Source organism: Gopherus evgoodei, chromosome 3, assembly GCF_007399415.2.
Source record: "Gopherus evgoodei ecotype Sinaloan lineage chromosome 3, rGopEvg1_v1.p, whole genome shotgun sequence".
In the NCBI taxonomy this organism is placed as follows: domain Eukaryota; kingdom Metazoa; phylum Chordata; order Testudines; family Testudinidae; genus Gopherus; species Gopherus evgoodei.
This window is the reverse complement of record NC_044324.1, coordinates 220,822,785-220,842,866: the sequence shown is the minus strand read 5'-3', so window position 1 is coordinate 220,842,866 and position 20,082 is coordinate 220,822,785. Positions and strand designations below refer to the sequence as shown.

Sequence of the window (20,082 nt, the reverse complement as noted above, 5' to 3'; positions counted from 1 at the left end):
GAGAAGATTGGATGAGGAGCCAGAAATGGGGGGGGGATGGGATTGGCACTGTCTGGGCAAGGAAAATGAGACCAGGAGTAGGGGAGACTGGGACGGTATTTCCGGAGAGGTGGGACTCGTGTTTGCTAGGGGCTGGGATGAGTAGCTGAGAATGGACACTGGAACTAGCTAGGTAAAGGATTGCACTGGCACCAGGGGTGGGGCAGAGACCGGTTGGAGAAGATGGGCAAGAGTTTGAAAGTTGCACAGACACTCTTAACTCAAGCATCTCCTAACTTTTAAGTCCGTGATGTTGCAACCTCAATAATATTCTTCTAATGTAGGTTTTGTCTCACACGCTGGGTAAGCACTGCCCAGGGTAGGTCTGTATTGCAAATTAAGGTGTGATGGGGTGATTGTAGCCCACAAGTAGGCATACCTGTGCCAGCTTTAATCCTGCTAGCATGGGTAACGAGCAGTAAAGATGTGGTGGTGTGGCCCCTGGCATGGGCCAGCAACCTATGTACCCACAGTCCCTGGCATGCTTGTCCTGGGGCACTAGCCTGGGCTGATATCCATGCTGCCATGTCCTGATTATCACTGCTTCCTGCGCCAGCTACATTAAAACTGGCTATGCTACCCGTGCTCCAGTCAGACCTTAATTTGTAGTGCAGATGTATTGTAACATTCAGGGGAGAGGGCAGTTCTGTGGGGGGGGCGTTAACAGATTGGAAACACCAAAGGGCGAGAACTGTTCTTTATGGTAGTCAGAGGGGCAAGACCTGGGTGAAATAATCTCTTAGTGGGAGGAGTGGAAGACCCAGAACATGGGACTTTTGAGAGTTAGCAGATAACGCACTGCAGGGAACGTTCCTGCCTTGCCCGGGTGATGAACTGAGTTTCTTAATACATTTCCCACTATAATTGTTGTTCTTTTCTAAGAGTCAGCAAAACCTTGGAGAAGATGTAGGCATTGATTGCACACTGCTGTGGCATTGCTGGTTTGCAAGCAAATTCCTGGGACCCTGGTGTGTACTTATATGTGTGTAAGCAATGCTGTTATGGAGTCCTGGGGTCTGGTCTGTGGCCTCTGGTACCTGGGATTCCTGTCTCCACGGCTCCCTGCAGTGAATCCAGCCAAGTGGGAGTCCTGCGCGAATCTCGTACTGTGCCCCTTCAGGGCACGATTCTCTCAGTGAGTCTTCACAGCGCCACAGGCAGCCTTTTCAAAATGAGTTCGCCATTTATTAGTCACCTGACGACAGAGTCTGAAAGTCCTTTGGGTTAGCACAGAGAGGCAGACGTTACACCACAGTCTATCCTGGTCAAACTGGTGCCATGAAGTAATGGTCTCCCTCTCTGGCTCCTTCCCTCATCCCTTTTGTCCAGCCAGGTGATTGCTCCTGAGTCCCTCCAAAGGGCACTCCTTGTCCCCATCACCTAGCGTTTTCCCCATTGGTTCTCCAGCTCGGTGCACATGTCCCATCTGCTGGGTTTTCCGGCTGTTCAGTGTAGGTTGTTCAGTCATTGGGTTGTCACTCATTGCTGGATGCTCTGTTGATCTGGGTTGATTTCAGCATCTTTAATGGCCCAGACAACTAGGTGACACACACCCATTATGGCTTGTATTTTGCCCTGACAGCAGAGTTAATCCTCCCATTCCCTACCAGGTAGCTGTGCAAGCTGTAGGAGGAAACTGAGGCACATATCAGAATCATCAGATTATTACAAATCATTCCCACTTTGTCACTCATGCTTTTATTTACTTTCCAAGGAATGAACTTGCCTCACTCGAGTCCTTTGTTTAATTAGCCATAGAGTAGCTGATGATTCTTTTGGCTGCAAGGAGTGGAATGACCTGCCGGGCTGGAACTGGTTTTACTGATTACATCCAGATGGGCGTGTCAGTTTGGATAGTACTTTAAGCTGTGCATGCCGATGGTGTTTCACAGATAACCACAGATAGCGGGGCTGACTCTCTACCTGTCTAAGCAGAGAAGAGATGGCGTCAAAAGGTCTCCCTCCACCTGTTACCCACACAGAACCTGACATACCATCTGGAGCAAAAATATTTAGAACAGTGCCATATGTTTTTATCCTACCAGAGTTAGTAAGTATACTGAATGTTTTTGATTGATTGATTGATTGATTGCTATGGCAAAAACTAAAGGCTATTTCAAATTGGTGTGTGTGGTGGTGGTGATGGTGGGGGGAATCCAGAACTAGTACAAAAAGCAACCATGGTAAGAAGAAAACTATGTGGAGGGAAAGCTTACTTCTGCAGCTGCTTGCATTAAAAATCATAAGGTCTGTCTCAGGGCTTGAGTCAACCAAAATAATGGAAAGCACTGAAAACAGTTTGTCATTCTTGCATGGTGTAGAAGTTGTTTTATCTTTGTATTAAGTCAGATCTTGGAAGTTTAAGAAGTGTCTATCATTTTCTTCTTCAAGGCTGTATTTCTCTGTCTTTATTGACGTTTTCTGGGGGATCAAAGGTTGTAGTCACGCAGTTGGCTTCTGTCATATGCAAGCGATGGCAGATTTTCTTAATATTCCAGAGTCCAGAGTCCAGGCCATGCATTCCAGTATGTCTAGTCAGATTATGGTGTAACGAAGTGGGGGATTTTCTTGACATATGGCAATTGATGTACTTTGATATACAATACAAGGTCTGTTTATAGTCATTACATGGATAACATGGAGCCTGCACCACCCACCCAAACAATTATGTGGCATATCTGTTAATTGCACGTTCGTAGTCAGACAGCCATAGGAAAAGATAAGCTGACCCTTCCATTAGAAACTTCAGCATCTTGTCTTTATCATCGGCTTTGTGCTGAAACTGAATGCTGACTGTGGTACCATGAACACAACACTTAAAATAGCATGGAAATCAGTGATACTCAGCTCCTGAGCCACTGAGGTCTAAATTAGCGATCATCATAACCCAAAAGAGCCACAGCAGTGTGAATTCATTTTCATTTACTATACTGCTATATATTCATATTTAAACAGTATGACAGGGAAAATATTGTATGTGTGCATGTATATGATTCTCACAGCAAAATGACTGACCAAGTATTGTTATATTGTCAACTACAATTGGTTAATAGCATAGTAAAAGCATCCTGATTGGTTAGTGACTTAGACTGGCTAATAATTGAATTAGTGTTTTAATATCAAGTGTTTTAATAACAGTTTAAAATTGATGTTGCACCCAGTGACTTCAGTGGAGTTTCTCCCATTTTATAATGGTGTGAGATCTGAACTGGGTCCAATGGGGTTGAACTGGTGTGTGAATAATACCAAATAACACGCATAATATTAGAGGATATTACACGTTATGTACGATAAAAGAAGCCTTGTGATGGACACATTGGACACATCACAATGGTTGCTTTTGAGCTGCTATAACATGGTCATTGTGCCACGTCAAAACTTCCTAATAAAGGATCATTATTTCCAATGTATAAAGCATTAAATGCGGGAATGTAGGTGGAGCTGGTATCAATGCTTATAGTTAAGGTTGCCTAACGTTTTCCACTATAAGAGCCTGTTCAGTTGTTTATAACTCTTCCAAACCATTTGGACTGAGCTTTTCCATGCTTGGGTCTGCCTCAGACTGATTTTTATGGGAAAGTTTTAGCAAAAAGAATTCTGCCCTTCCCGAGAACGAGGCTAATGAAAAATACGTGGTTTTGCCCGTGTTAAAAAAAAAGGTGTACCTTGGGAAGCTCTAGCAGCTCCGTGCTTTGAAGCAGGGACTTGAAATGTGGCAGGGGGAACACGCTGGTGTCTGGGAGGTGCCTATTGCCATCCTTGTGAAAATCTGCCAGAGCTGGCCCAGATTATGAGCCCCTGAGAACTGCAGTTCATAAAGGCTCAGAAGAGGCTTGTTAGAGTTGGACAGCTAAATTCTCCAAAGCTCCTGTTGACACTGAGTATAGAGTTGCCAGTTTTGGTTGGACATATTCCTGGAGGTGTCATCACATGACATCATCATTAATGAAATATTAATTCCTGGAGGCTCCAGGGCAATCCCGGAGGGTTGGCAAACCTGAGCATGCTCCATCCCCTCCCAGCTCCTATGTGTGATGACTGAGCATGTACCATCATAGGAATGGAGGAGCTGAGCAGGACTTTCCCCACAGATGCTCCTCCTGGCTGCTGGAGGTGGCTAGCCCTGAGAGCAGGGAGACAGCCTTGCTGTGCTCTCAGTGCCTCCTCTGGACACCAGGCCCCGTGGAAGAGGAGGAGACGATGTCTTGCTGGGATGGAAGCTAGGAAAGCAGTGATAGAAGCAGGCGTGGTGAGAGCGGATATGAGCAGAGCGGGGGCTGGGGAGAGAGAGAGAGAGAGAGACAGGCTGGGGGCATTGGGGATAGAAGCAGAGTTGGAACAGGGGTAGAAGCTCAAGGGAGAGGAGCAGGAGCAGAAGAGGATGACGAAGACAGGATTTTGGAGGGGCAGAGGGGCTAGGAGCCTAGAGGGATTGATGCAGAGATGGGGGCAGGGGCTGAAGGGTTTCTCAACTGTGGGTCCCAACCCAAAATTGGGTTGCCAGAATGCTTCTAAGAGTCACGTGGGGGCTCCTGCAGCTCTGGGCCCGAGGGGCAGGCTTAGGGTGACCAGATGTCCTGATTTTATAGGGACAGTCCCAATTTTTGGGTCTTTTTCTTATTTAGGCTCCTATTACCCCCCACACCCTTGTCCCGATTTTTCACATTTGCTGCCTGGTCACCCTAAGCAGGGTGGGCTCGGCCCCCCGTTCCAATCACTACAAGCTCGGAGGTCATCATGATATGGGGGCTGGCCAGGCCAAATCTGAGTGAGGGGGGCTGTGACCCCATGCACCAGGATGCAATGTCTCTCACCCAAATTCAGGGCATGGGGTCAAGCCCACACAATGCTGAGACCCTGGAGATTGCAACACCTGGACTGGGGAGCTGAGCTCAGCCACCCCTTCAGGACCAGAACCACAGGAACCACTGCTGCAGGGATTGTGGGATGAACTCTGCAACCTCTCCCTCCTGTCTCCCCCCTGGGGGGAGGACCCACCCCCCTGAGGAGAGGACCCAACCCCTCTGGACCTTTACCCCCAGGGGCGGGACCCAACCGTCACCCCCCCCGACCTACTTACTGGGTGACGGCAGGCCAGTAGCATTTACAAATAGTTGCTGCACCCTAAAAGGTTGAGAACCCCTGCAGTGAAGCATCCGCCCGCCCTCCATTAGTCCTCAAGCTCATTGTTCTCTTGCTGGCCAGGCTCGCACACGGAACGCTTGGCTTTCCGACCTTCACATTCTTGTGACATTGCATTGGGCGGTTGTGTCTGTAATGTTACACTACAGGGCCAGGGAGTTATTGAGTTGCTGCTACAAAAAGCCACCGAGAAAGCAAATCACAGAAATCGGCGAGGGTAAAACGGTTGATTCAAAGTGGGAAGTGCTGGCAGACAGAGCAGTCTGGGCACTGCTCTGCCTTCAGACAGCTTATTGTGCCTCGAAACTGCAGGGATCTCTCGCTAACGGGATATTACTAGCCTAGTCCAGTTTTCAAGCTAGAGTGCCTAGAGTTAGGTACCTACGGGTCTGTCTACACTACAGCTGGACGCCAGCCTCTCAGCCTGCGTCAACAGACGTGCACTAGTGCCGCTTGATCTAGCGTGCTAAAAATAGCTGTGTGTACATTTTGGCCTGGGTGGTGGCTTGGGCTAGCCACCCACACTCAGAGTCAGTGGGTTGGGCACGGGGGGAGTCGGGCAGCTCGGCTCAGCCGCCCACCAGCGCTGCAGCAGCCACGCTGCTGTTTTTAGCATGCTTGATCAAGCGGCGCTAGTGTGAGTCTGTCTACCCGGTGTGGATGCACCCTATAGCAGTGGGTCTTAAACTTTTGTCCTGGTGACCCTTTCACACAGCAAGCCTCTGAGTGCGACCCATTTATACATTTAAAAAAATCTTTTGTATAGATTTAACACCACTATAAGTGCTGGAGGCAAAGTGGGATTTGGGGTGGAGGCTGACAGCTTGCGACCCCCCCATGTAATAACGTCACAACCCCCTGAGGGGTCCCGACCCCCGGTTTGAGAACCCCTGCCTTAGGGGCCTGATCCAACTCCTATTGGAGTCTTTCCGGGGCCACCAATGGGAGTTGGCTCAGGTCCTAAATACATAATGACATGCTCACAAAAAAACGACATCAAAAGAACATGAAGGCTGCAACCCAAGGACTCAGAAGTCAGGAAATGCCAGAATTAAGGTTGTCTGTGCAGTTTGGCCCCTATGTGTGTATCCATGATGATCCAGTCTGTAATTACATGATCACATGCTGGTGTTTCCCCGGAGGACCCTGCCTCATGCAGTGCACAGGCTGGGCGGCACTCATGAGCAGCTAGTCAATATTTTGTTTTATCCTCATTGTCCTCAGGAACACAGGGAAATGGAAAGTGTCGGGACACTGTAACTATAGACAAGACCAGCTCTGCCTATATTTTAGGCAGCAAGATACCCATTTTAAGCAACAGAACGCTGCTTTAGGTGATTATTGATTGTTTCATTTAGTCTCCCTACTCCATCCCATTCAGACTGAACCATCTATAGAAAATGGACATTACCCTTCAAAGCCAGGATACGTGGTGGAGATAGGCTGTCTTTTTATGTCACGTTGCCATAGACAGAAGGAGCAGGTAGGCTGGGTCATTGTGCCCCTGGGTGGCAGATGATCTGGGCCTAATCCTGACCTGAAGAAAGTGAAGACTTTCCAGAGAGGCCTCGCAAATGAAATACCCCAGTTTAACTTAGTTTTCGGGGGATTAGCATATGTTGGGAGAGTGCTGCAATCTGATTCATACGGATGTGGGTCTAAGATCCCCAAACACCCATTGGGCTAACACGAGGAGCAAGGACCTGTGAGGAGCAGGCCGGGCCAGAGCAGATTGGGTGACTGTGACCATGTGGTCATGACCAGGCTGGTTAATGTCTGATGCCCTTTGGGTATCCACAGTTCATCACAGCTGCTTTGCCAGAGCTACCCTGCCCGTGTCTTGTGGCGTGACTCTGCTGGACTGAGAGCAAGGGCCTTTTACTACGTGTCACCCTGCATGTGAGTGTCCGGGCTGGGCGAACCTGGGTTTGAGGTGCCCACATGGCGCTCACAGCTGGAGCTGGGGTGGTGCTTGCCGTTAGGGGGCTTGGTGCAGTGTCCAGCACTACCGAATACCGTGGTACTCGAGCACTCCCAGTGATCACAGCGGCAAGGCTGCTGTCAATGCAGTGCAAACACTACAGAAGGGGATCAGTGTGAGGGAAGAACTGCTCTTTCCCTCTTTCTCCGGTTCCTGCCAGCTGATTGCAAAAGACTGGTACCACCCTGTTGCATGCCTCTGGGACCTTTCATCTGACGATCCCCAAGCACCTTATGCACACATAATTGAGCCCAGAGGTAAAGTTGTGGTTAGATCCATTTTAGAGCGGCACTGCTGTCGCTGAGGTACAGGTGTGTTATCCCAGGGCAGACCTGAGAATAGACTCCAGGGCCTTGATTCTGACCTGCCACCAGCTGGAGCTTGGAGGGCAGGGTTGGTTCCCTTTTGGGGCTAGCCAGGGAGTCCTATGGGTTACAACTCTATGGTAGCCTTAAAGGGCTATCCCACACAGCCTGCACTCTGCCCTGAGCCCCGGGCCAGGATTCACAGGTACGGCAAGAGGGTGGTTTTAAGGGACACATCCTTCTAGGCTTTCTGTTGTGTATCCATTGATTGTCATTATGTAAATTAGGCAATGATACTGACGGATTTTATAATTTTTGCATGACATCTCTTGACCTGTGCTAGGGGGTCACGACCCACCGTGTGAAACCCTGTACATCAGCCAGACTCTCTTCTCTGTGACGGGCATGTTGTTCGGACACCCTCTCTGTGGAGCTTTCCCTTCCCTGAGGGTAGGGCACACCTTTAGCACTACAGTTTGGAACAGGCTCCTATAGTCACAAATCTTCTAATTGTAGCAAACACACTGACTGTAGGATTTATTGGTATGAAATCCTGGACTGCCTGCCTGCAAGCCTCCTTCAAGTCAGGGATACGCACATTCCTTCCTTATGCACACCTCCTGGAAACGCCTTCCCTCGCTGGAGGGTAATGATACAACAGGAAAGCAGTGGCTCAAAAAAACTGACTCATTTTTGAAGGTGCTGGATGTGGGTTGAGAAACATGTGCCTTATGAAGACCTGGCACTGATGATAATCTTACCCTGGACTTCTAGAGCATCTTCGAGCCATGGCGCATCAGAAGCGTTTACTGAGGGAAGATTTGTAAGATGCCAGGGAGGCAGAGAAGTGCAGTTAACCCTACTATACAGATGGGGAACTGAGGCACAGAGAGATTAAGTGATATGCCCAAGGTCACACAGATAGGCTATGTCCGTGGCAGGGCTGAGAACTGAACCCACATTTGATTCCCAGCCCTGTGCTTCTACCCATTAGAAAGCCACCTTTGCTTAGAGATAGAAGGTATGAGCCAGGGCACACTCACCCTCGTAGACAGCTACTAGGGATACAGCAAACAGATGAGTTGCTGAGGCAGAGACAGGGTGTGTGAGAGCTGGGGGGAGGGGTTCTTTCTGCATGAAAATGAGGAATGCTGCAGAGGTGTGCAGCGCCAGCATGCTTCTGTCCTGGGGAAGAAGGCGGAAGGACTCTGCTAGCGGCTGGAGTTGCTGAGAGAAAGCGGGAGGTTGGATAAAGTGTGTAGGGGAATACTGAAAAGAAGAGAGGCTGAGACCATGTAGTATCTGTGTGTGTGTGTTTCATCTCACACGACACCTTTTTGTACACGCAGCATTCCAGCGGGGGAACCGTGGGAGCCGTAGGTGTTCACGCTTCTGAAAATAAGGCTGGGATATGAGACTCTGTGACTGTGGGGTGAATAAATGGGGGAATTTCTAGGGCTCTGCCAGGGATATAGACAGCCCACAACCCCTGGAAAAAACAGAAAATCTCTTTTGTTAGGAGAAGATTGGCTATTTTAAACTCTGGGTCTAGGCTCACAGTTGTGAACGGAGAGTCCGAAAGATCCTATCTCCACTGGCTTTACAGTACAATCTGTGGGAAGTTTTTCTAAAGATTATCTGTATTGGTCTGTCAGCAGTGCTGACAGTTTCCCTATAACTCTGCAGCTGCAAATCCTCTCCAAACCACCATCAGAATGGCTGAAACGTTGCCCTCCCAATATCCAATATGCAGACGCAGTATGTTGGGACAGTACTGGAAAGGAAGGAAATCAAAGTCAGATCCCAGAAACACGACACCTGCAACATTTCTATTCCCACATCACCCTGGTCCTAAAGAAAGTCTCATGGGTTCCTCTGAGATCAACATAAGGCTTTTGATGCACTAGATCTATAGTTTCAGTGAGCTACTGGATTTCTGAATATATTTTTTAAAGGTGAAATGGATTTCTTTCTCGTCCTGAAAAACCTGTCTGATTGCTCATGAGGGCGAGTCAGTGCCTCTCTTTAGCTGCTTCTGGCTTTGTTGCTAGAAATGGAAGGAACCCTGAGTAAACAAACTAACGTGACAGTGGTGGAGGGGTGGTGGTGAAAAGTTCAATGTCAGATTTTTCTTGGCAGTGTTTTTATAGCTCGGGAGGAGTCTGGAAACACCTTTGAGAAGTATGTATTGCGTTTACGTCATTGATCTGAGTGGTTTTGCTAGAAGCAAACATCCGAAGAGCGAGAGAGATGGCAATGTTCTGGTTTACACCGTTATCCTGCCAACACTGCCTGGAGCATTACCTGTGAAATGCTTGTACTACAAGACAAAGGGTGGACTCCTGGCTCTATTGAAATCAATGGCAACCCCTCCTTGCCCCCCCTGGATTTCAGCAGGGCCAGGTATCACCTCCTGGGTGAATAATTTAGGCCTGATCCTGATGTTACTGCCTTGTGTAAATCAGGAGTAGCTATTGAAGTCAATGGGAGTTACAATGATGCAGAAATCCAAATCAGATGCGTTGTTCTTTTTCAGAATATAAGAACAGCCATATTGGGTCAGACCAAAGGTCCGTCTAGCCCAGTATCCTGTCTTCTGACAGTGGCAACTGTTCATTGTTCATTTCAGCCTTTCTGTTCATTTCACTTGTTTCTCAGGCTTCTTGCATTCTTGTCCAGGCACCTCCGATAACTAGCTGATTGCCCTATTTTCTCAGCATGAACCTTCTTACCTAAGCTCTGTGTGGTTGTGAGAGGGGAAATAGAAACACTAGAAACAGGACATCTGCAGGGTACAGTACAGATCCATGACTATTTCCATGGGAAGTGCTAGGCCTGAAGATTTGGAGGAATCAGTTCCAATGAAAAGGCTACTCAAGAAATTGTCACTTCTGTGGCTTCTAGAGACAAGGTGGGTGAGGTAACATCTTTTAGTGGACCAACTTCTGTTGGTGAGAGAGAGACACGCTTTCAAGCCCCACAGAGCTCTTCTTCAGGTTGGGAAAGATACTCCCAGCATCACAGCTAAATACAAGATGAAGCACTAAAAGATGTTACCTCTCCCACCTTGTCTCTCTAATATCCTGAGACTGGGACACGGCTACAATTATGTTGCATATAAGTTCTGTGGCTTGTCCTATGACTGACATTTTCCATCTGCCATCAAGGTTCCTGGCTATCTAGGTGGTTCTGCTGGTATCTCTGATAGGCTCCCCCTTCCAGGTGTTTGGCCTTAGAAATTCTGGTTGCTTTGTTGTCTAACCTAATAATGCCTGATCCACTTAATATAGAGGAGTTGGATACAGGGCTCCTTGGCATTGCTTCAAATGAATTGTCCAGGGAGCTCCCTCTGAACCCCATTACATTGTGCTGTTCCCTCTGCTGCCTTCTGCAACACAAGGCCTGTTGAATCACATCAAATACTAACTACACTTTCTTGTCCAAAAACCTCATCTGTGACCTTCCATGTGTTCTTCTCTCACTTGTGACCTATTTCCTCCTTGTTGATTGACTTCAGAGACACATCTGACACATGCCCTGCTTCATCATTGCCTTCCTGCTTCAATGGGTTCTGCAGATTTTGCAGGCTATAGTTCACCTTATTTCCATTGGTCTTTTACTGGTAGCAGAACATTTCCAAAAATCAGGTCTGTTCTTCTTTGTCTTTAAACACGGGCTGGGATAAGTGGGGTAGAAGCAGCAGGTGACCAGAGAGCTATGGCAAACACGGGACAGAGGAAGTGGGTGCACAGTGTGGTAACCAGTCCTGGTGGTACTACATGGGAAGACCCACAATCTGTTTCACACCTGGCCATTTTCTTCTGTTTTCCCAAAAGAATAACGACTTGGGAAGCACCCAGGCAGACACACCCTTCTTAAGCGCATGCAGTACGATAGACCTGTGCTGATGCTCACCTGTTTTTCGGTTTGATCAGAAATTGAAGATTCACACCAAGTCCACTGGAAGGTTTGCCAGGGTTTTGTTAGCATTTTGAGTGAACCTAAGCCAGCTCAGGGGGTTCCTTTCAAAGTGATCCCACCCTGGTGACTGGAATTTTGACTTGGGTTTCACTTTGATGTAGAACCATTGTGGACTGAAACCAAAGAAATGCTCCCTTGAGCCTTTATGAAGTGGAAGTGTGAGTTTCACAAAGCTATAAGACTCTCCAATCCAAAGCTGGAGTGAAGTCAATGGGAATCTTTCCATTGACTACAACAGGCCTTGGATCAGTCTCTCATTGCTTATGCACCAGATAAGGAGATCTAGATCTCTCACACCTCTCTGATGCTGGTGTAACTCGCCTGGCTCCTAAATGTTATATGTAACTGTGAGCTTGTTAGAGACTCTATTCCTGGTGATTTGGGCAGGTCAAAGGATGCTTCCTGATGGAAATAAAGACAATGGGGGTCACTAATGCTGAAACAATGCAGGTAACAAGTCTTTGGATGTATTTTGCTTTCTCCGTGGCTTTTGTAGCAGCAGTATAACACAGCTCAATGCCTCTCCAGCCCCTGTAATGAAATATTACAGACAACACCACCAAACGCTATGTCACAAGAACGTGAAGGTCGCAAAGCCAAGCACTCAAAAGTTGGCAAATGCCAACCTTCCATGTGCGACCCTGGACAGCAAGAGAACAACGAGCTTGAGAAATAATGGAGGGGAATGTGCTTCACTGCAGAGGTTCTCAACTCCCGGGAAGAGGTCCACAGATTGACATGACCTGGTTCAAAGGTCTTAGCAAACACAGGACTTGAAACTACACAAAAATAATAGCCTTGATCTAGGTGGAGAGAGTCCATCCAAGAACTGATAGGCATGTGCCTGAGACCAAAAGAAACAGCCATTGCAGGAGGATTTGGAGTATATTAGACCTACGAGGGTCTCCACGTGGCAGATGGGTGACACCTGATAAGCTTGGGTCAATGGCAGATTATTTCTTTTCTTACATTTAATTTTATTCTTAACATAACAGAATGTCTGTTCTGCAGCCTGTACAAGGGAAGGCCAACACGTATGGACGGTAACTACCTCCCAGTTTGATGCTGTTCTTAAGGTTTTATCCCAGACCTTTACCTTTAGTAAGGAAGCTGGTGTGCCTTTCAGACCTTTTCTCTCCTCTTCCATCTGAAAGTTCCAGAATAATTAAGGTTTAAGATCTCTTGGCATCTAGGGTTCATAAATCAACCCGTAGACTCATTAATATAATCATCAGAGGTCTATAGAAAAAGTCTTACTCCATTCACTTGGGCATTCCTGAAAGTTGAATACAAGTAAACAAATTGTTAAGTGGTTGATTTGCTCACCACTGAAAAATGAAAAGTGTCTGATTGACTCTGTTAAGTTGGGTGCAGCAGTGGGTGGGGTGGAGATCCGAGTGGGAGGGCGCAGGAAAAGTGGGTGTGGAAGAAAGAGAGCGGACAGGAGGGAGAGTGTGTTAGGAAAGCAGTAAGATATGACGGGCCAGCATTTCTGAGCAGTTAGTCAGTGCCTCAGGGTGGATTGTGCAGCACAAAGATGAAGGTCAAGTGGTTTCAACTGCTTGAAAAGTGCAATTATCCCCTCTAAATTGCCTGTCATGGCTAATAAATAAATAAATAAATAAATGGTCCCACCTATGCTGCCTGTGCATAGCAGAGTGTGACGCCCTCGCTGGCTAGGATTAGAACAATGTTAGAGCTATTTCACAACAGCAGCATTTGTCTCCTCCCCAGAGGGAACGCTGGAAGCCCGTTCTCCCTCCACAATGGGCACTGGCCACAGGAATCAAAGACCACGTCTGCATGAGCACTGCACCTTTCTCAAACCCGCGTGAACCCAGTCCAGCTCTCAGGGGGAGATTTCCATTAACTTCCATGGGCACAGGATGGGCCCTGACATTTGTGACTTTCAGTTGTAGTGACAGGGATGGAAGTCAGGAGCATGGATGGCTTTGAAAGGGACGTTGAATACCCTGCAGCATGGGCGGCACATGACTCCTCCATTTGGGGAGGTTGCATGTGCCCAGACCTAGGCCTGCCCCTGCTCCAGCCCCACTCATCTCCTTCCCCACCCGACATTCACACCTCTTGGGCCCCTCCCCCAAACCCTCCCCACCCACCAGCTGGGCAGCTGAGCTGGTTGGCTGCTCACCCCTCGCTCGTGCGCCTCTTCACCCCCTCCTGCAAGACTCTTATGCAGGCAGAACAGGGACAGGAAGAGGAAGAGCAGGGTGGGCAGGCAGGGCCACAGCTGGGGCACCCACCCTATTATCGACAATACGCTCCAAAGGCAGTGAGTCAGCTGTTTGGGGAGGCGTAGCCGCCGCTGGCTTCTTATTCCCACAGTTTATGCTCTGCAGGAGAAGAAATGACAACTGAGGAGGGGGACTGGAGCCCTGTGGGTGTGAATAATGTTTCCTACATGACGTTGTCTTTTGTTGACTATTCTCGTGGCTCCATTCAGCCACTGTGGGGAAGGGAGTGCTGAGTCAGGCTCCATCATCCCAGCCATCCTTCATAAAGAGCAAAGCCATAATCCACCACCGCTTGGCAAAAGAATGACGTGCTCTCAGCAGTGCTGGCCCTCAGGGCCGCACAGCCAAAACTGGTGGTAGGCTAGTGATTGTTAGGGGAGATAGGATTGCCCGGCATGCTATGGAGCTCCATTGCACAGTCGGGTGAGGATAAGGGCTATGAAGGGACAAACTTGTGACTGTATGGAACAGACCTGTGTGAAAATGCAGAAAGTTTTTGCTCATTTTCATAGACCCCATTTCCTCCCCAACTCCAAATTGGCATTTACAAGAAATTTCACAAGACTTCGGTTTGCAGAGCCTTCTTTCACAGTGAAAACGATTTCGCTTGAAAATGGCCTGGTTTAGCGTAATAGGCCACATAACTGGGAAGTACACTGAATTCCCCTCATGTTCAAATGTCATTGCCACATCTCCAAACCATATTCTAGTCTTTGCTATGCTGTACAGCTTCTTGGACCACAGTCCTCATCTCTGTGAGCTCCATCGAGCACAGACCTTCTCCTTGTTTTGTGTTTGTCCAGCGCCTAGCACATTGGGGGTCTGGTCCATGACTAGGGCTTTTAACCACTACCAAAATATAAATAGAATCATAGAAGATTAGGGTTGGAAGGGACCTCAGAAAGTCATCTAGTCCAACCCCCTGCTCAAAGCAGGACCAATCCCCAGACAGATTTTTACCCCAGTTCCCTAAATGGCCCCTTCAAGGATTGAACTCTCAACCCTGGGTTTAGCAGGCCAATGCTCAAACCATTGAGGTATCCCTCCCGCCCTCTTTTTTTTTTTTTTAAAGTAACATCAAAATATATTTAAAAACCAGAATTTCCAATTTGCACTGAGTTTAACACCTCCCCCCCATGCCCATTTTCTTTCCTCAGGGGCTTTTCTCATTGCTCCACTACCGGAAACTCTATAGGCAGCACCAGTTATGCCCTGAAAAAGGAAATATTTTCCTTAAGCCATCTGACCACCTTCACCATTTGCAGAAATCTGCTTGAATCATCGCTCCACCCTCCCTCCTTAAATAATAAATTGCAATAATGGAGTAGATAAGCACTTTCCAGTCAGGCATTAAATATTGTGAGGTTGTGACTAGTGAACTCTGAACTTTAGAGGCAGAGGCCAACCAGATCTAGCTTTCAAGAAACAAGGCTTGCTGGTCAAGTTTTTAAAATATGAATATCTAACAACAGGCTTCTAAATCCACATTGAGCCACCTAAAAAAAAATGACCTGCTCTTCCAACATACGTCGCTCCCTGCAGCAACCTTCGAAACCACTGACAAAACTAATACCGACTTCAACGGGAGCAAAATCCAGTCTTAGATGTGATTGGAGGCCTGCAGTACCTTGTCTTTATCTCCCTTCTTCTAATGCCCCTTCACTGAATCTGAGAGAGGTCTGCAAATTTCAGGATCCTACTTCGTATAATGGGAGAGTGGAAATACCATTTGTACTTTGGTATGAATTTCATCCGCGTTTCTACATGGCATTTGCTCCCTTCCCCCTTAATAAAATTCCTCTCCACAGTCTTTTACTGGGATATGCTGGCTGCATGATATCAGCCAGGAAAAGTAGCATAGGAAGGAACCTTTCCAAATTTTTGCTCTGCAATATATGCCAGTGCCTGGTATTTTATGACTCTATTCCAATTCCTCTTCTTGCTCAGCAGACATTATAGATCTCCCACCGTTTTTCACTTGAGAAATTCCTTGCATTCGTATTGTGAGTTTGACAAGGATAATTCAGAAATCTGACAAGCTGAATTGGGATCACAGAGTAACATACACCAATGATGAATTGCAGAGGACCCAGCTGGGGTAAAGATCCAAAAGACACTAGAGCTTATCCAAACCTCTTGACTCTGCCAAATTATGCTGGAAACTTTGTGGAGATCTGATCGCTTGTGAAATTGCTGATGCTTCTGGTCAGAATGTTCTTGTGCCTTTTCCTTGGTAGTTCAGCCCATCCACATTTGATCCTGGCTAGAAGCGAAAAGAGACATGAAAATGGCAAGTCATAATTTTAAAGTTAACCAAACAAGATTTGGATGTTGAGAAAGGATCATGTCTGCTTTTTCATAGAGTCATAGCTTTTTAAGACCAGAAGAGACCAATGTGACCATCTACTCTGATCCCTGCATATTGTATGTCAGAGAATCTCACCAGTGGTTCCTGCAGTGGAGAGAATTATTCTGCTCTGCTATATAAGTGAACACTATTGAGTCCAATAACTTGTAGCTGAATTAGAATGTATCTTTTAGGAAGACATCCCATAAGAACATAAGAACCGCCATACTGGGTCAGAGCAAAGGTCCATCTAGCCCAGTATCCTGTCTTCCAATACTGGCCAATGCCAGGTATCCCAGAGGGAATGAACAGAACAGGTAATCATCAAGTGATCCATCCCTTGTCACCCATTCCCAGCTTCTGGCAAACATCCCTACCCATCCTGGCTAATAGCCATTGATGGACCGATCCTCCATGAACTTATCTAGTTCTTTTTTGAACCCTGTTATGGTCTTGGCCTTCACAACATCCTCTGGCAAGGAGTTCCACAGGTTGACTCTGTGTTGTGTGAAAAAAAAAATTTCAGTTTGCATTTTGGTTGAAGAGTTGGGTCAACTCTTACTGGGCTTGATGCAATCAGGAACAAAGAATGTAGTCCATACTCACGGGGTGTGGCTTTATCCTGGCTCCTCTGCGTGGGGCCATTCCAATACTCCTCTCCCAAGGAGTACTCACAGGCCATACGCTTTTTGGAGCAGGGACTATAATTTACCAGCTGTCTCTACAGTACCCAGCACATGGGCCTAGGCACCAGTGAGGCTCTTGTCACCGCTGTCATACTAACGATAATGAGTACAGAGTTGTTGGGCCTGGTGTACTGTCTCTTATTATTGAGACAACCAAGTTAGGGACGATGAGAAATGCAATGTATGAACAAGAGCAAAACTGGCTCTCTCAATGGAGTTTATTGGGTTTCTCGTTTGTTTTTGGCAGATTTTTGGATGCTGGGTCTGGATCCTCGTAGCTGCCACCACAGTGTATTTCCCTGTGCTGCAGGGATGGGTTATGTACGTCTCAGTGAGTTCATTTTTCTTCTCCCTGATGTTCCTGTTGTGTTACCTGTTTGGATTTCACAGAAACAGTGACTCGTGGAAAGTAGTGGTAAGAACACACTCACTTATTCTGGGTGTTGCTGCCGGTGGTGGCTCTTCTCATTCCTGTGACTGCCTTTCAGCTTCAGGTCTCACCTCTCAAGCAGAAAGTTGACTTCAGAATTGACTTTCCATGTGTTCTGCATTTTCTAATCTTTTCATACAAAGGGTCTGGCAGATGGAATCATCCCAGGTCATTCTGCAATGTTCTTACTGGTTCTTCTGACATTTCTTTTAACGTTGCATGTGGAACTGATGCAGTTCAACTAGAATATAGAAAATAGGGTAGATGCAGGGACACCTGAACCCTCTGGTGTTTGGTTTAAACCTCTTGGTACTTCCTTCATACCTACAAAGCCAGTTGGTTAATAACAGGATGTGAGATGCTATACTTAAGGCTACAAAAGAGTTTTCATTATAATCTACTTTCACATGCTCATAGCTTATCATTTGGGCTGAAACGGGGTGGTGGTTTTTTTCAAGTCTGAAGAAAACCTCTCTGCTCCCCATCTGTCCACTGGCTTAACAATACTTCCCTGCCTTACAGGGATGCTATGAGGGTAATGTCACTGTCTGAGAGTGTGTTGAGATGATGTAGGACATATAAGCAGATGTCTAGTAAACATATACAATAAAACATACAGGTGAGTTAATGATGCTGTTGAACCTTAACTTGGGCTTTTCATATCTTTTTGTGATTATTAACTGTGGAAACTTAACGAGCCATTAATGTACTTTTTTGCTTCTATTAATAGTGTAGCATCACTGACTGCAGGCCTGGGAAGACACTTTCATTCTAAACCAACTCTTTTAAATTGCTTGTGACATGCAAAATGTTTCCTCTTGGGCTTGACTGTCACATGCCTGGTCCCAGCCCAAAGAAGCTTTAGTTGCTATGGAACATATGAGAAAAATTGTTCCAGATGTTTTTGAGTCATGCAGGCATCATCCTTCCCACTTTTGTAGAACCGAAAAGCAGACATCGGACAGCTGAAGGGCCATAGCTATGCTGTGGAACTGGAAAGTACAGCTGTCATGTAAGTGAGGAGGAGGTACCTGCACTGTGAATGTGTATTTCAGCATCACAAACCTTCCTCTTCTGTCTCTTGTTTTGCAGGATAGTCTGTATCATGGAGCCACTGCAATTTTCTATATGAGCGCGGCAGTCTTACAAGCTAATGCAACAATCCGCTCGGAGACGGAAGTGCTTGCACAATATGTTCCTCTTTACTATCAAATCAATGTCGCTGCCTCGGTAAGTTGAACGCTTAGAGAATTGATTAGCCACAGTTTCTTGTAGGCACCTCTATTTCCTGTGTAATTTCCATGGGAAATTTTCAACATTGCTGAAAATTTTTCAGGTTTCTTTTGTTGGAAAAATCAAAGCCAAATATTTCAGGTCAGGTAGGTCATCCCAAATCGAAACAGTTTGGCTTGTCAAACTGAACTGAACTACTTAGTTTCATGTCAGAGTGACATTTAATCTGAGTCTGCCTGAGCTGCCATGGTGCTTGATGGGAACTGTAGTTGGGAGCCTCATGCCCTTATTCTCCCCGCTGGGCTCCCTGGCCAGACTACATCTCCCATGATGCAACACAGTCTCCCCTTTGACTGAACAGCAGCGGTGTATCATAGGATCCTATGGCCGCAGTTTATCATGGGAAATGTCATCCAGCCATAGGAAAGTCAGGGCACAAAGCACCCGAACTACAACTCCCATGAGGCACTGTGGTGGCTCAGGTGGATACAAAACAAAAACATTTCTGAATTGAAATTTTTTTGTAAGGTTTTGGTCCATGAAAAATTTTGATATTTTGCCTTTTCCTAACAACTGGGGACGGGAAAGATAGAAAATTCTGATTTCCAGTCAACTCTGCTTTGGAGCTTTCCCACGGTTTGAGTTTGAGATTTTATTCATTAATAGATTGTCAGGATCACTTTAAGGACATAAAATCCACTGAAGAAAGGACATTGGAGGGGTCACTAAGGACATAGATTAACATAAGGCTGAAATCGGTAGAGTAATTTCATTGCCAAGTAATGTTCTTTCCATTTTTCCTTTCAGTTCTTTGCTTTTATCACGGCTCTGCTGTATATTTTACATGCTTTCAGCATCTACTACCACTGAAGGCTGCTGTCAAAGAGAGAAATGGGATGACTGAGACATGCAGCAGTGACATCCGGACTTTGTGTACCTAAAACAATGGTTTAATAGGATTAAGAACATAATTCAGTGTAAATGTAGGTCATTTGGAGCCTGGCGCTGCTTCATTTTAATTTTCAAAGATATTTGTTTTATAAATCTATAAATCTTAATTTTTATACAGTATTGTATATTTTCTGTCTGAAAGCAGTATCGTTTGGGGGAAAGCTTATTCAAGCAGTCCTCCACAGCATATTGACATCTTCTATTCCCCACGTATCATAATGTCTCAGCTTTTGGTCATGTCCAAAGGCTCCCTGGCTGTATGGTCACATATGCTTGTGGTAGGGGTTGCATGAACTAAATTATTGGAAAATATAAAGGTCTCTTTGTTTTCTTATGACAGCTGCTTTGTTGTGTATTGTTTTGTTAGGTTTCTCTGTCGTTCCGGTCTGATTAGAACTATGGCTCCTCTGAGCTAGTTCACAAATCTCCTGCCTCTTGTGTAGTGAAACGCCCCTCGCCTCCATGACTAGCCGGCCCCATTTCCAGCACCTGCTCCGTGTGCTGAAATCCATCCTTGTGCAGAGCACCGGCACCAGGGCTGTACACCACTTCAGTCCCGTTTACACCTATGCACTGAAGTCCTGACGTCAATGGCCGAACTCCCAGTGATGTCAATGGGGCCAGGACTTCACTGCACGGTCAGAGAGCAACGTGAGAGTCTTGTTTTATGAAGATCCAATTTTCCATACAGAGGTGTCAGCCAGTGTTACCTTCTCAGCAATTTGTCCTAAC

At 46.6% G+C, this 20,082-nt stretch overlaps 1 protein-coding gene across 1 annotated transcript; it reads left to right on the top strand.

Annotated features, from left to right (window-relative positions):
* Positions 1–1,830: 1,830 nt before the first annotated feature.
* On the top strand, positions 1,831–19,689 carry MALL (mal, T cell differentiation protein like). The gene is made up of 4 exons (XM_030558129.1): positions 1,831–2,089; positions 16,984–17,151; positions 18,259–18,396; positions 19,207–19,689. The coding sequence occupies exons 1-4, from the start codon at positions 1,982–1,984 to the stop codon at positions 19,267–19,269; spliced, it is 477 nt and encodes a 158-aa protein (XP_030413989.1). The 5' UTR covers positions 1,831–1,981; the 3' UTR covers positions 19,270–19,689.
* Positions 19,690–20,082: the final 393 nt, after the last annotated feature.